We start from the raw sequence: 15,182 nt of genomic DNA, 5'->3' as shown, positions 1-15,182 counted from the left end.
GTTGTTTCTGTTTTTAATTTAAAAAATGTTTGAATATAATACACAAACACATGAAATATTCGCTTTCAGAGATACAAATATAAGTGGAACTTGACGGATACATAATTTAGTGAAGGCCATCTTTATTTAGGGTAAGTGCTAATGTAAGTGCATGCTAGTGCAAATGTTAACCGGTAGGTGTCACTGTTTTGTAACAAATCACACTTCAAGGACTTCAGAGAGCAGGTGCTTTCAGATACACTGAATTCTCAATGTGTAGAACTATGTGCAAACGTTAGCTTCCGGAATACTGTTCAATATTACCAAATTATAAATAATTGCATCCGTTTAAGCCATACTTAATTTCGTTTCTCTTCAAAGAACACACTACCACCATGACTGGGACCTACCAGGCGGCCTACCTGAAAGCTGCAGCTGCACTGGCTCAAATTGTTGGGTGTGTATTAAAGATGAGGAGCCAATCACAGAGCAGCATGCCTGCGCTGAGTTCCTCTATTGGTCCGAATCCCTGTCATTCATTGCGGTACCCTAGTGAAGCAGCGGTGAACACTGGCTGGTGGCAGAGCAGAGATGTGAAGAAATATTTGCCTTGGAAGCGCATCGGGTAAGTAACTGTTTATCTTTTACGAGCTGCGGCTTGACTTATAGCCTACCTGCTGCAGGTGTAGTTCACTGAAACAAAGTCAGCTTTTAATTAATCATACAAATCAAGCTTATATTAAGATGCTGCGGAGTTTGTCTGTCATTTCATTTAAATCTGATAAATTAAGCTAAATATTTCCTGATTGGAGTTGTCAGAGCTGCAGAAACCCTGCATGACAGTGTTATTGTGCTGCCATTTAAACAGTGATCATTGCTCTCGTGTTTGGTTGCAAGGTGACAGCAACCCACGGGATTATGTTATGATGTAAACAGTTCAGAGATGTTCCAAAATATTAGGGGGGAAAGCACTGAAGGACGTTTTAAATGTGTGCCTGCTTTGCTTGTAAATATCTCAAATGCCAGCGACAGCACAGGGCTCTGCATTTGTCGTCACCTTGTTTGACACTCTCAGGTTTTATGCGGCAGCTTGTGAAATGTTGATGAAATGCGGTTTAGAAGTGTTTCATCTAGTCATGCAGCAAGAGTACGAGGATAAAACAGGGTTAGGATGGTAAGTTGTAGAATTACAAGTTTAATCCATGCTGGGTTGCACGTCTTTCATTTTTAATGAAGAAGTCTTTGGTGGGAAAATGTTGAGGGCCTATTCCTGGAAATGGAGCAGTTGTAATGGTGAAGCACCAAATGTAGCTTTGACATGAGCCTGCAGGGCTTTTAGATATTGTCTGCTATATATTGGATGTTTAAAAATATGAATACATCTAATGCTTCAGAATATTTTAAACAGTCTCCAAAGTGTGTAAAAGTCACTAGTAGGTCAATCATGTTATTGAGCATTTCGTCAGGTTTACAGCTCTGTGCTACTTTCTCTCTGACAGCATCCGGACAGGCCAGGTGATGAATAGCCAGATATCCTCCTCTGCAGTCCAAGCCCATTCTTTCAGCCTGGGGACTGACCACTCTTCTTTCCCAGAGTGCTCCAGTGATTAACATGGCACCCATCATGGAGGGCACACACACCGTGTTGCTCCTATATGCACCCATCCGTGAGCTAAGCCACATCAGCTTGTATTTTCCCAAGAGGCGGGCCCCGGACTTCAAGTACAAGAGCCGCGGCCCTCATTCAGAGAGGTTCACTAATGACCATGACTTGGGAAAGGAGGATCTTGCCGTGTCCAAACAAAGAGGCCAGTCTTCAGACTCCTCAGGCGAACTCCTCAACTCCCAGCAGTCAACAAAGGAAGCAGTCGCAGAGCTCTGCAGGCTGGCGGCGGAGCATCACCAGTTGCTCGCAAACATCTTATCGCTGTGTAGGGTATGTGCCAATAGAGTCAGGATGGGTAACCAGGATGGGAAACTCCAGGATATCATGGAGGGTCAGGAAGTTCACCTTGGAGGTCAGGATATCAGCAGCATCAACTTTCCTCTTGCTGGGCCTCCAGAGCAGAAGAAAGTTACATCCAAGGGCAAAAAGTTGAAGAAGTTGGGTGGTAAAAAGCTGGACAGTGCTGAGGATTCTCTGCACAGCAAGATGAAGAAGAAAGTTTCAAGTGGAACATCATCAAATGAGCTTCCTGCTCAAAATGGTTCGTCTAAATCTTCAACTTCAAAAGTGCAACAGATCCCAGGTGTTCTTTCCTCTGCTCATGTCTCTGACAGCTCAGTCACTGGCTCTTATGTCAGCGCGGTCAGTAACCCCATCCTCCCCATGGAGGAACCCTTCCAAATTGTGCGGGAGAGTTGGGACTTCATGGAGGACAACCGGGCATTTGACCCTGACATGGATTTCTGCACTGACTTCTCTGAATATGATGCTGAGCTGGGTTACGAGTCATCGTTTTGCAGCTTGATGGAGGGTCTGACCCGGCGGGAAAGTGGGAGCAATCTTCGACCAATCAAGATGTTTGATTCTCTTGATGAGGAATTATCTGGCAACACATCAACTGCCAAGACAATCAACCAGAGTAATTCAGGGGTCAGGGTAGTGGCCAAAGTGCAAGAAGTGGAAGGAAGAATGCAACATGTCAATCATTCAAGCCCAGACATGGAAGGGCCATCCATGCTAAATCCAGGGCCTAGCAACTGTCAGCTGGAGAATGGAAAGTGGAGAGGACCAAGTCAGATGGGATTCAATGGAGAAAAGACAGGTCCAAAACTTTCTGATGGGCTACGGTTGCCCCTGTCCAACACAAATGAACCTTACTCTACCAAATCCCACCTCAAGAGCCCCTCTTCAACCTCTCTCGCTGGGATCTTCAACACCTCTTTCCCTGCCTCCAATAGCCTCCAGAGCATGTCCCCAGTCCTGTCCCCTCTGTCCTCCAAGCAGGAGAGCCCCATCCTGAACCACCGCATTGTACTGCTCTCAGATAAGGATGTAGATCCTGAGCAAGACAGCTCCAGCAACACAGACGAGCCCAAAATCTACACCGAGGTTATTGACAAGAATGGAAACAAGCGCACCGTCACCCGTCTGGATTTGAACCTCAGCAGACGGCCGAGCAGCTCTAAGTGGAACTCCTCCAGCAATTCTACAACAACAGGTGAGTGGAGTTATTAGATCTTACATTGCTCCTGTTTGAACACTAGCACTTTTATTGTCTTAGTAGCGTAAAATGGCTGTCAGCACACACCTTTCATCTGGCAGTGCTGATGTTGGATTTCAAAAAGCAGAACAAGAGAGATGCCTTGAGAGTGTGTCTTTCTCTGAGTGTCTCACATACTGCCTCAGGTTGTTGTTGAAATGCTCGAGCAGTTTTCTGTGCAGCTTTGTTACTTTCAGACTTTTTCCTAGAAAGAAGGTTAGACCCAAATGGGATCCAGCGAGACCAGTGAATCAAAGGTGTTATCAAAAATGTCTCTGGTTGTCCAGCTTTGGATTGCTGTGGCAAAGACGTGTGACCACAAATTAAAAACTACCCTACAGAGTTGCAGAAGGGGGCAACCAGGACCCTGAGAATAGAAGAGATTAGCTTGAGTGTCCCAGATCAAAAGCTCAGTTGACACAGAGTTTGGCCTGATCAAGGTTCTCGTGAGCGCCTTGTTAACTGAAGCATTGCCAATTTGGATGTCCAGGGATCTGCTGCCCCTCCTTTAAAACCCCACATCCTGTCCAGTTCACAGCAAACTGACAAAGGATCAGGGATCGAGCAGGCACAAGGGTTTAAGAAAAAGGATTAGACTTTCTGTTTTTTTGCAAAACTCTTTTCCTCTTTCCTTAATCTTTATCTTATGCTACCAGTAATAGAATAAATAGTTAAGCATATTTACATGGCACACACTGTAGGTCAAAGTTTGTGACCTTTTCCTCTTCCATCAGTAATCCAAGTTAATGCTTGAGGTTTGATTCTTGGGAATTGGCCATAACATTATTGCATTAGCTCACTCTGTTACGTTTTTAATCATCCTTTTAGTCATAGTAAGTAACACAATCTTTGCTCCAACCAGACGATGAACTGACCGTCCTGCATTGATTGTGTCATTTAATTATGGACTGAGGATAAGGTATCTTTCTTTTTAGTGCCAGTTTGGGCAGTTTTACCCCCCTTCTAAAAGCTACAGTGCATTTTCAGGATGCTCCAGTCCAGAGTCAGTAATTTGTTACATCATAGAGAAGCACTGGCTCCACAAATACAGCCAGCAATGCTGAGCTCAGCAACAGCCAGAGAGAGAAGGAGAGCTGAGCAGTGTGCAGCTATGCTAATAGTATACAGGAGGATATATGGCCCAGCTTTGTGCATGGTGGGATGATTTGGATCAATTCTCTGAAATTAGACTGACCCTGCGTGTCCTCACCTTGGCATACAAACACGACCATGCAGTCTTTAACATTTACACACACCCACACATATTAGCCTGCACCACTTTTATTATTGTATCCATTGTTATCTTTAATTTCCTGAGCATGGTTGCAGGAAAACATACAAATGTCTTTTCAGATGCAATAGTGTGATATTACGACCCACAAGCTGCTTGTATGAAACCCTTACAAACATGTAGACAAACATTGTTTGCGTACATCAAGCTAACCAGATGGTTCATGTTGCACAACCTTCATAGTACAGGCTTAAACCTTTAATCTAAGAAAAAAGCCTTCTATCGATTTGGCTGCATCTTGGCTGTTTTCTAGCTCGTCCTTGTGTTACTTGATAATTGAGCACACCTCAGATGTTAACACAGATAAATAGACTTCACAGGGTCCAGCCGAAAGGACTAAGTGGGTCATTGTGAAGCTGGGTCCTTCATGGCTTGCAAATGCTGAACTAATTACGGTTCGGGCGCTTTAATCTTCGTGAAGCTTAGTGCTTATTAATGAGGGTGATTATTATGCTGATAGGAATGGTTGTTTTAAAATAACATATCATCTTGTTCGCTTCATGTGCTAATGCTCTTACATCACAGTCTGTAACCGTACTAAAGATGTGATGTGTGTATTTACACAATCCAATTAATTTCTGCCTGTGTCTCTTTATGTTATCTTTGCATTTATGTTTCTTATTTCTTAGGTATTATTCTCTTGATACCTTACACCAAACCAAACACTACTTTAAGCTGATTAGGAAACTTCAAAGTGTGCATATCTATTTGATTATTAAAGACACACTACAAACATAACCCTAACCCTAAACCACAAGTAAAAACAGAGCATTCAGCTCATGATTGATTTGTAGCTGTTTAGCTTCTACATCTTTTCTTTGTTCTCAAACTCGCCAATAAAAAAAGGTAGTTGTAGTAGTAGCAGCTGCACATGATACTTTAAACATGTGTATATCTTTCTTTGGCTAGCATAAACAAGATAAACACATAACATACAGCACTTAGAGCATAAATAAGAAATTTACAAGAAAAAAGTGCTTATAATTAGCAAGGAGATAGCAACAATAGCATTGGAGTAATTTTTCTTGCCACCTGGTTACTCTTTGTCATTTATTTGATATCCCTTTAGTTTTTCTATTACTGTTTACTAACTACTGAAGGAAACATCTGGTTCTTTAGCTGCTAATTTCTCTGTCAAGTTGTTAAGTTAGCCACCGACAGTTGTAGTCGTATGAAACTGTAAACATGTGCATGCATCTTTTTTTAAGCTAGCAAAATCAAGTTAGCAACTATAAGTATATTCATTTTTCAAGCATTTATGGGAGACTTTTTAGCAAACATTTGTCTATTTAAACCATAGACTGTATAAAATATGGACATAGTATCCGTGACGTCACCCATCTGTTTCTGAAGCGCTGTTTTGAGGCCAATCGTCGGCGGCAGCCATATTGCTGCTGTCGAGTGATTGTGACGTAAAGAGGCGGGCTTTGAGCCTCCAAGCAAACAGCTACAGTGTTCCCGTCTGTCAATCAAGTCAGCTGTGCCTCTCATTGTAAGACTAGTAATCTCAGTATCTTCGAAATTGCCGTGTTAGAAAAAAATTCACCCCCCTCACAGTGTGTGCTGATCGAGAAATGAGCTATCCAGACTACACTCGTCTTCTGTACCAGGCTGTAAACATGTTTATTTCTGCTGTAAAGATCAGCTTTTTTGAATTGGTGTGTATGTGGTTTTCGGTAATTCCGGAGCCAGCCTCAAGCGGATCCTTGATGAACTGCAGTTTTTAGCACTTCCGCATTGGACCCATATTTCTAGACCGGAGGTTGCCGCTTGATTTAAACATTTAGCAGGGACACAACATTAGCATGTAGCTTATATTTGTATTTTGCTCACTACTTGTAAATGTGTATCCCTTTATAATAATATGATAATAATAATAAAGTGTATTTATATAGCACTTATCAAAACAGAAGTTACAAAGAGCTTTAAATCATAAAAATCCACAATAATAAACAAAGCATGAGGGGGACTCCTCAGTTTTGTTATTGCTGTTTCCAATATTTAGAAGGCTGGTAAGCTGCTGATTTCTCAATTCACTTAAGCTAGCCAATACTGGCAATTGTAAAAATGTAGTGTTGTTTTTTTTTAAAGTTTTTTTAAGGTGTCAGACCAAAAACAAATATGATAACAGTAAAACTGAACCAAGATAATTTCTCATTCAAGGGCTAGAAAACCAAAACATTGAGCTACAAAAGTGCAGCATAATTGTCTGTTTACTGTCACTGAAAGTGTCTCTTTCATAAGGTTTAGATCTGATGGTGATCTGATAATACATATATCTTTAAAAGATAATAATTTTTAGGCCGATTAAATCTCTATCTCTGTCTTACTCCCTCTCTTCCCCTCTGCCGCTCTCTCTCTCTCTTTATTGTCAAACATATGGCAGGCAATACCATAATCAGATTACCCAATAGGTAACAGCAAGGTCATATGAAACTGATCAGTGCAGAGCTGGAGTGTTTCTCCCTGCCCTCCCTGCTAGCTGTCATTCAACACAGAGTGCCCTGCTATGCAACATTGTTCCACCCGACGAGGACAAGGGCCAGCTTTATTTGGATAATGAAGTGGATTCTGCCAAAACAGGCTAAGAGCGCTCCTCTCCAAGTCTTTCTCATGCTGTGGCTCTTAGCTTCATTCTGCATTCAGAGGAACAGAGCACAAAGGTCCTTCTTGTATAACGTGTAACTTGTTTTCTTTAATGAATGACTGCAATGCTAACACTGCGGTAAATGTCAGCTATGTTCCAACTCATGCTTTTTAATATGCGCGGCTTCTAGTTTGAGGCTTCTTTGTAATGTTTCACTATTTTAGACATACAGTGGACTGGAGCAAACTTAACCAAATTTCCTGTCTGTCATGCTCAATGGAACTCTCTTCCTTCTTCCTCAGCTCTGTAAAAACCCATCAGCCTGCAGAACTGCGTTTCAAATGACTAATGATGACTCTGTGGGCATCATGTCAGGCTACATTACCACTTTGGCCCTCAGGGCACTACAGCACTCTTCCCTGTGCTTCCACTTGTAGCTGTCCCTTTACCACTGACAGCTAAGCCAGTAAGTCCATCAACCGGCCTGACAGCTACGCAGCCAACAAGCCAGTGTGGAGAAACAACTCTGACAGACGCTAAAGCAAATGGGTGATTTGTGAATCCTGCATTTTTCATGATTTATGTAAAAATCTATGATCCTTCATCCTGGCTAAAAATGATGGAGGGTGGGGGTTGAAGGCTGCCAGATACATTAAAAATCGCACATGGCCCAGATTTTTTTTATACTACAACTGATAGGGTAATAGATTTTGAGTGGCTAAAATATGCCATGCTGAGAAAAGCTGTTTGAGAGATAGTAATAAGAGGGGGGGTATAAGAGATAGAGGGGTTAGACTAGTGTTAATCTTTGAATGCTCTGTAATGCAGATGGATAAGTCTGCCTTATCTGGTCTACATTAATCCCACATGAACATCAAAAAAGTGCTTAGTTTCACTTGTTTCTTCCTCACAAGTAACCAGAGTTTGGCACCAGAAGTGTTTCGGCATTGTGGTTGAAATGTGTTTGTAGTTTCAGTATTATTGACCAATCATGTAACAGCAGGAAAATGGTCCACATGAAGAGCAAAAGCAGTGGAACCCAATTCCCTGTGATGCAACCCTGTAACCCCTGGCTATCGTCTAATCAGCTTACTCATCTCTATAAAACAAATTTTGCGCACAAGCACAACTAAAATCTGATCTTAGACAGTTATGGTACTTGTTAGTTGGTCAGTAAACAAAGGCAGCGCTCTGCAAAGGAAGTCTTGGCTGGACGTCCTTTATCACAAACTGCTGACTACACTGGAAACCCCAAAAAGCTGGCTGTTGCTCCCACAGGCTATATGATCAGTAGATTATAGCCTTTAGGTTCCAGCATTGTTTTGTGAGTTTCTAAGAGATGGGTTAGTGTTTTCTTTAAGAACAGGACAGGAGTGAGTCCATTGGAGTGGCCGGAGGACACACGACCCCCTTTTACTCTAACCAAGAAATCATAAACTATGATATGCTATTTGCCTTGTTGGAGTAGGGACTAACTGAATGTTAAAGTAAGTCTTTTGAAGCAGGGCTTCTTATTAAAGCCACGATCACATCCTTTACAAGTGAACAAAGACTGGCCTCAAATTATTTGCTGTGTGCCCTCTCAGTTATTAGCTGTGCATGCTTCATCTAAATCCTGTCCACATATAGTATATGATGAGCATGTTATTGTGGAGTTGATTCATGACAGAAGTAACCCAAATTTCAGAGTCTACTGTATATGGAGCTCACCTCCTGGAGAGAGCTTGCAAAAAAGGAGGTTATTCAGATTAAAAAATAAAAACATAAACACTCCGTATGGTGTTGTCTGTGGGGGGATGAGCCATGGACAGCCACAGATTTATTTAATCCCTGTTTATCCTGAAAACTATTATGTTAAAGCAATATTAACAGACTTTTTAAACATATGATATAATATTTTAAGGTCATCCGGAGGTGGAAATATATTATCATGATTGCTGAAGAGTTGAATTTTGACAATACTTACAAATACTTGGCGCAATTACAACCAACTCTCCGCAAACAGTAAAAATTGTTCTAAAATATGAACAATTATACCTCTCAGACAGAGATAATCTAATTTAAAGGCCTGTCTGTCATCCAAGCCTGCTTTATATAAAGGCCTGGTACCCTCTGCACTAAAGAAAAAGTTTGGCCACTCCAGTGCCTTATGTCGTGACACTACCCTGAAACCTGGACCTGATTGACTGCAAGATATCGCCGTTTACGATATTCAGTAGCATTGAAGTGAGAGCATCAGGTACACACGTTAATGCTAACTAGATTGAAAGTCTTATGTATCAAAAGGGAGAAACATGCAAGTACATGAAAGCATTTTATTGGATGCAAATTTGGAATACACCCTGGAGTGATGGAGGAGTCATCAAAACACAAATCCAGAATATCTTTTAGAACACTTGAGCCAGACATCAGCATAGATCTGACAATTTATGACGTGATGAAAACACTTCAACATTTATTTAGATTTATGGGAACATAAAGGCGGAAGGATAGCTATGTAGTATGGTGTCTTTCTTTTTGTTTACACTAGAACCTCCACAAGGCTTTCTCTGACCGCTGGATGAGTGATGAGCAGTGGACAGAATGACAGGTGTATTAATCCATCACGATTCACAACACCCACCTGCCAGGATCGAACATTAGATGGGTTCCTGAGCCGCCCAGAACACAAGTACTCCACTGTTGAAATGATAATGCTAACGTTAGCACAAAGAAACCTTTGCTGACTGACAGCTGCTCACTCACACTCTGTGATTTTCACTGCCAGATCACTGCTCTGTCACTCATCGCCTGCCTGCTTACTCTGAGGAAACACCTGTATGTACTTGAGATGTCTGAAAACTCCCCATAAAACGACAGTGACTTTGCTACAGAGCAGTTTTTCTCTCTCTATATACACACTGGATAACAGTATTTGGTTTGATGGACTGCTGTTGTCTTTGGTTGGAATTATTCAGTTAGCATTGCATTAAACACAATCTCTGCAGCTGGTGTCCCCTCCATTATAGATGGACACTGTGATTTAGCCCGGGCTTTTAGAGCAGCAGGGAGGGAGATTAAAATGTAATAAGCGCACAGTTCTCCCCAGGGCCGGTGAAGTTAAGCTCACTGTGTGTGCTTGCATGCAGGGTCTAGTGCCATTATATAATGCATTTAAAAGTTGCTTCTTCATATCTGTTTACAGGTAATATATGGCAGTGTTTTCATTTCTTAACTGTGTCTTATTACTGCAGTGTGTTTGACAACAGGCAGGTTGACATGCATTCCCCTGCCTTTCCAGATGGGGGCAGTGTGGGCCAACTTGTACATATTTTATGCAGTAACTAGCTGACTGTCACTCTTGGTAGCATGTGTGGCAGAAATCTGAAAATGAAAGACTCAAACTACAACGGTTTGTCTTTGTGAGCTTTATTCTGGCCTTCAGTGAGCTTTGCAAAGCGGTCAGCTGGCTGAGTGATCTAACAAGCAAGACAAGGTCTGCTCAAGTGACCCAGAGTGAAGATTCAACATGTTACTTGTTCTCTTCAGAGTATAAGATTACTGCATCGTTAAATACATTGAAAGAGCTGTGAGATAAACCAGAGAGCTTTGTACGACCTCTCGCTTCCTGGTCACCTTTGTGACTTCTCACTCAGCCATGCCAACAGATAAAAATATGCAAATCACAGAAGATCTGGTATGTGTGAGTGTTTCTAACTTCTAATCAACACAAGAATAACATTCTATATTGTCTGTATTTTTCCCATCACACATGGAACACATGTATCAGTCTGTAAAAAAATCTAATTTTGCATGTCATGAAATAAAGTTGTGCACACAGAATGTGCAGTTATCATTGTGCACTGCTGCGTGCCTCATTTATTTAATAGTCCAGTTGGTAAGAGGAATTGTTGAGAGAGCTGTTTCTGATCAATGGTTTCTTTTCTTGGCCTGCACTTGGCTTAACTATGCAATTGGAAAAGGTCCAGCAAATAGTCAGCAGTTCCCACTGCAGGTCCATGCAGGCAGCATTATGATAATGAAAAGTTATTAATCTAATCCTACTCTTTTCCCTGCTGTTCAAGTCTGAGATAATAGAAGGGAGTGCAGGCGCTGCTGCTCTCTCCTAATGACTGATATCGACTGAGGCTGAATTTCAATGCTCCCATTTTTTAACAAAGCACCCCCTCCCTCTGTTAGATTTGTGTGTTTGTGTGTGTGTGGGCTCTCATCAGTGAATTAAAAGCCTTTGGCTCAGGCTCGGACTCTGTGGAGCTGCACAAGGGGCTCAGAAGGGGCTGCTGGACAGTATTACAGTAATGTTGTATGCTCTCTTCAAGGGTACTTACAGCAAAGGAAGGTTATTGGAAACTTGAGCAGAACAGGAAGTGACATGATTTTTTCTTCAGTTTTAAGCTCATAGCTTTGCTCAAACAGGACAAGGTGTTGTCTTACAGCTGGAAGAAATTGAGGTCACCTAGCTTCAAGATACATTACTATCCCCCCTCTCAGTCCAAATATGTTGCCTCATCTGTCTCCACCTTCTTTTTATCTTCTCTGCTCTTTCACCTCCTCCACTGTTATCTCTGATCTTGTACTTTTTCCCCTCTCCTGCATGACTGAGTCTCTTGATACAGTCATGAATCAAAGCAAGATAAATCATGTTTCTGTGCATGTGAGAGGAATGTGAAATTCCCTTTCCTCCTCCTGTGTTGGCAGCAGATCCTCTTTCCTGGTTCCTGAAGTTAATACCATGTGATTTGTTCATCGCATAGCACATGAGGACGGCTGTGTCTGCAGTGTGTCACTGAGCGGTAAATATTAAAGGCCTGATGCTTTGAAAAGCAAAAAATAAACCTCTCTTGCTCACTGCTCCTAAACAGCAGAGGGAGACACTTTCTTTGACATCACCATGTTTCCTAAGCACTTTTTATCATTATAACTCAATCATTATCTTCTGTGTTACTCTCTCCTGGCCAGGAGAGAGTAACACACCCATCTGCAAACAGCCTCAGTGTAGTACAGTATTACTGCTGAGCAACATCACAGTGCACCTTTCTTTAATTCAAATCAATATGAGACTGTGGTATTTGCTTTTTGAGGCCAGAGCTCTGTGCTCATTTGTCTTTACTGGATCAGCGTGGCTCTCTGCTGGTGTTGACAAATGGAACTGGGCCCGTTAAGTGCAGATAAAAATAGCTATGTGCCCTGAAGCCTGTGGCAAACAAGGGTCTCTCTTTCTGCTGGGTTGATGCTAAAAGAATCTGATGTCAGCTTTCTCCCTCATTCCATTTTAATCACTCGCACAGGTTACGAAGGACAACACTTTGCCTCAGCCAGTGCTGCTATTTTTGCCTTGACACACCTGCTGTTCTGTTGTTATTGATTAGGGATTCACCAACATACTTTATGCACTACCTTGCATCAATTGAATGATGACAAGGTAGTTAGCCCCTGAAATATAAGAGTGGAATGGAAGCTGCTGTTGTGTCTGTAATGATTCATATTTATATTTCAGAGTTTTTTCATTCTTCTATTTTTCTAATGATCTGTGCACACTGAAGAAAACTAAAGTCTTACCAGGTGTATTTCATTCACTCATTGCTAGTCAAAACATCTCATTACACCTAATATCAGCCACATTGACCTTACAAGTCTAGCCATCAATCTTATTTCAAGATATTACAAGCTAAAAATTAGGATTTAATTGATTTAATAAGTAAAGCAACATTTTCTTGATACATTTCTTTAGGTTATTTATACAACATGCTTCCTGAAGCTTGTCACCAAAATTTAGCTTAATGCTTTGTCAGCATTTTTTACCTATAACTTTTAATGAAGTCCTCATTTTCAGTTTATAGTATCTCGAAATAAGAAGTACTGTATGTCTGGACCAGTTAGGTCAATGTGGTTTATATTAAATTAACTAGATTTTGTGACTATAGTACAGAGGGAAATACACCCAAAGATTTGAGTTTCTGCATTGCATTGAACTTAATTGTAGCATACAAAAAAAAATCTGGGAACTCAGCTGATGTAAAGATTGTCTTGTTAATTTGTTTAGATAAATATATATATAAATTATAATGAACGTTTTATTGGGTCCCTGGCGCTGATGGAAGGAATTAATAACAATGAAAATGAAATAAGCGACAACAGTTAATAAAAATAACATCAGAATTATAATTGGCTAGTAGCTTAGTTGTTATTGTTAACACTGACTTGGTGTCAGCCCTTATTTTTCCTGTCAGTGCATGCCCAGTGTTTTTCCTTACAGTTATATTTTCATAACACAGACACTTAAAGATCTTGGGAGGAACTTTCTGTGTGTGTTAACGCAGGCGCACCCCTACATACTAATGATACCTCAGACAACTCTGCTCATTTTGTCATGTATAAATCGTGTTGCCTGACAAAAAAGAAACCATCAAATGCATCACTTGTCATGAATATTAGCAGGGGAAAGTGTTTAAGTGGAGTTTTTTCTGGATCATGCCTCTTCTGACACCCCCAATAGAAAATACTATAAAGCTACTGGTTTAGTTTGCTCTCATAGACTATAAAAAGGCATCATTGACATTATAAGTCTGTTTCATAATCCGTTGAAAATTCATCATCAGAGCTTTAATTAAAATACTGGGCGGTTGTGTTTTTTATTTGTGTGTTTCTGTAGAGGACTCACTCCTGCGTCAGGATGACATCTGGATGCTGGATGGCGATGACCCTCAGGAGCCCCTCTCCCCTGTTCCCCGCCCAGATCACCTGGACTTCCTGCGCATCACACCGCCTGAGGATGACATCATCGGGGACACACCTTACATTCCCAGGCTGGAGCGCACGGTAAGGAGCCTTGAACAGAAACATCACACATACACTTGGAGATTAAAATGAGCTGTGATGCATATTGTCACAGTGAGAGCAGTGTGGCTCTCTTGTGTTCCTCTCTCACACTTTTCTCCACTCAACCATTCAACCACCTGATCATGCTTTCTTAGAAAACAGATTAACCCGTCAGGGATTATTATCTGCAGGCTGGGGTCTTAAGCCAAAACTGACTGAGATCATTTCTGAAATCTCTCCCTCTCTTTTAGCATTCTGACCACATTTGTAACCTAATTTTCCATTTTGTTGGCTGCAAGGAGTCATTAGTGATTTTGCATTGTTGTTGTGATGTTATTTTGTGACCATGTGACCGAACTAATCCCATTGTATTGTATGTTTTCCATCCTAAAAACAAAAGCTAACAATAAACAATGCATTTTTTGTCTCCAGTTGTTTGTTAGTTTCTCTTTTAACAAGTACAACAATTAGGGAACTAGCGTAATCATTTCTAAATCATCCAATAGAAAGCTGCAAAAACTGTTTCGAAGTCTGTCTGGATTCCATCGTGCTGTCTGCCTGAGGCATTCCTGTGTCAGATGAGGCAAATTACTTAGGTGTGGTTTAAGGCGGGTTGTGTAACAACGCAAGCAATGTATTGTTTTCCCAAGACACAATAACTGCCCTGACTGTGAGCATGATGATCTTAACATACCAGTACAAGGGCCATGCAAGACAGAATTAGACACTCTGTTTTGTTGTGAAAGTGACAGCCAGCTCAAATACTTGGGTGTAACATTTTTTACATTGTCATCCATACACTCCCTGGAATAAAGATACAGCATTATTTAACATGATGTGTTGGGATAGCCAGCATACAAATAGTAGTTTGGGATGACCATCTCTGTGGGATTGCTATTTATTCCCTCTTGTTTTTACATGATCCACAACATGAATATGAATCACTCCAGGTCTATTTTGAGCTCCCATTTGTTAGATTTGTACATGCGTCACTCTTTGTCCATCAGTGGTTCCCTCTTTCTAGTACAAACCTTGAGGGGGATTTACTGTCTGTGCATGAAAAGCCACTGCTATTACATAACTTAATACCTCAGTCACACAAGGCCCTTTCCTATTTGTGGCTGAGGGCAAAAATAATCACCAGTGCTAGGAAATACTATAACACATATTTTTGTTCGTTTTTTTAACTACACAGATTATTTTTTCTTTAATTTGTCTCCTGTTCCAATTGAATTTCTTATGGCACCATGTCGTTTGCTGTTAAATGATCCCTTGAGTTAAAAAGAAATATTTCTTATGA

General features: G+C 41.1%; 1 protein-coding gene across 1 annotated transcript; it reads left to right on the top strand.

The window, feature by feature from the left end:
• Window positions 1-526: 526 nt before the first annotated feature.
• On the top strand, window positions 527-14,104 carry LOC117805732. Its single transcript, XM_034674260.1, has 3 exons — window positions 527-604; window positions 1,479-3,143; window positions 13,716-14,104. The coding sequence occupies exons 2-3, from the start codon at window positions 1,592-1,594 to the stop codon at window positions 13,931-13,933; spliced, it is 1,770 nt and encodes a 589-aa protein (XP_034530151.1). The 5' UTR covers window positions 527-604; window positions 1,479-1,591; the 3' UTR covers window positions 13,934-14,104.
• The last annotated feature ends 1,078 nt before the right edge of the window (window positions 14,105-15,182 follow it).

Source organism: Notolabrus celidotus, chromosome 22, assembly GCF_009762535.1.
Source record: "Notolabrus celidotus isolate fNotCel1 chromosome 22, fNotCel1.pri, whole genome shotgun sequence".
Classification (NCBI taxonomy): Eukaryota; Metazoa; Chordata; class Actinopteri; order Labriformes; family Labridae; genus Notolabrus; species Notolabrus celidotus.
Note: the sequence above shows the minus strand (reverse complement) of the source record. Positions and strands in the feature narration are given on the sequence as shown.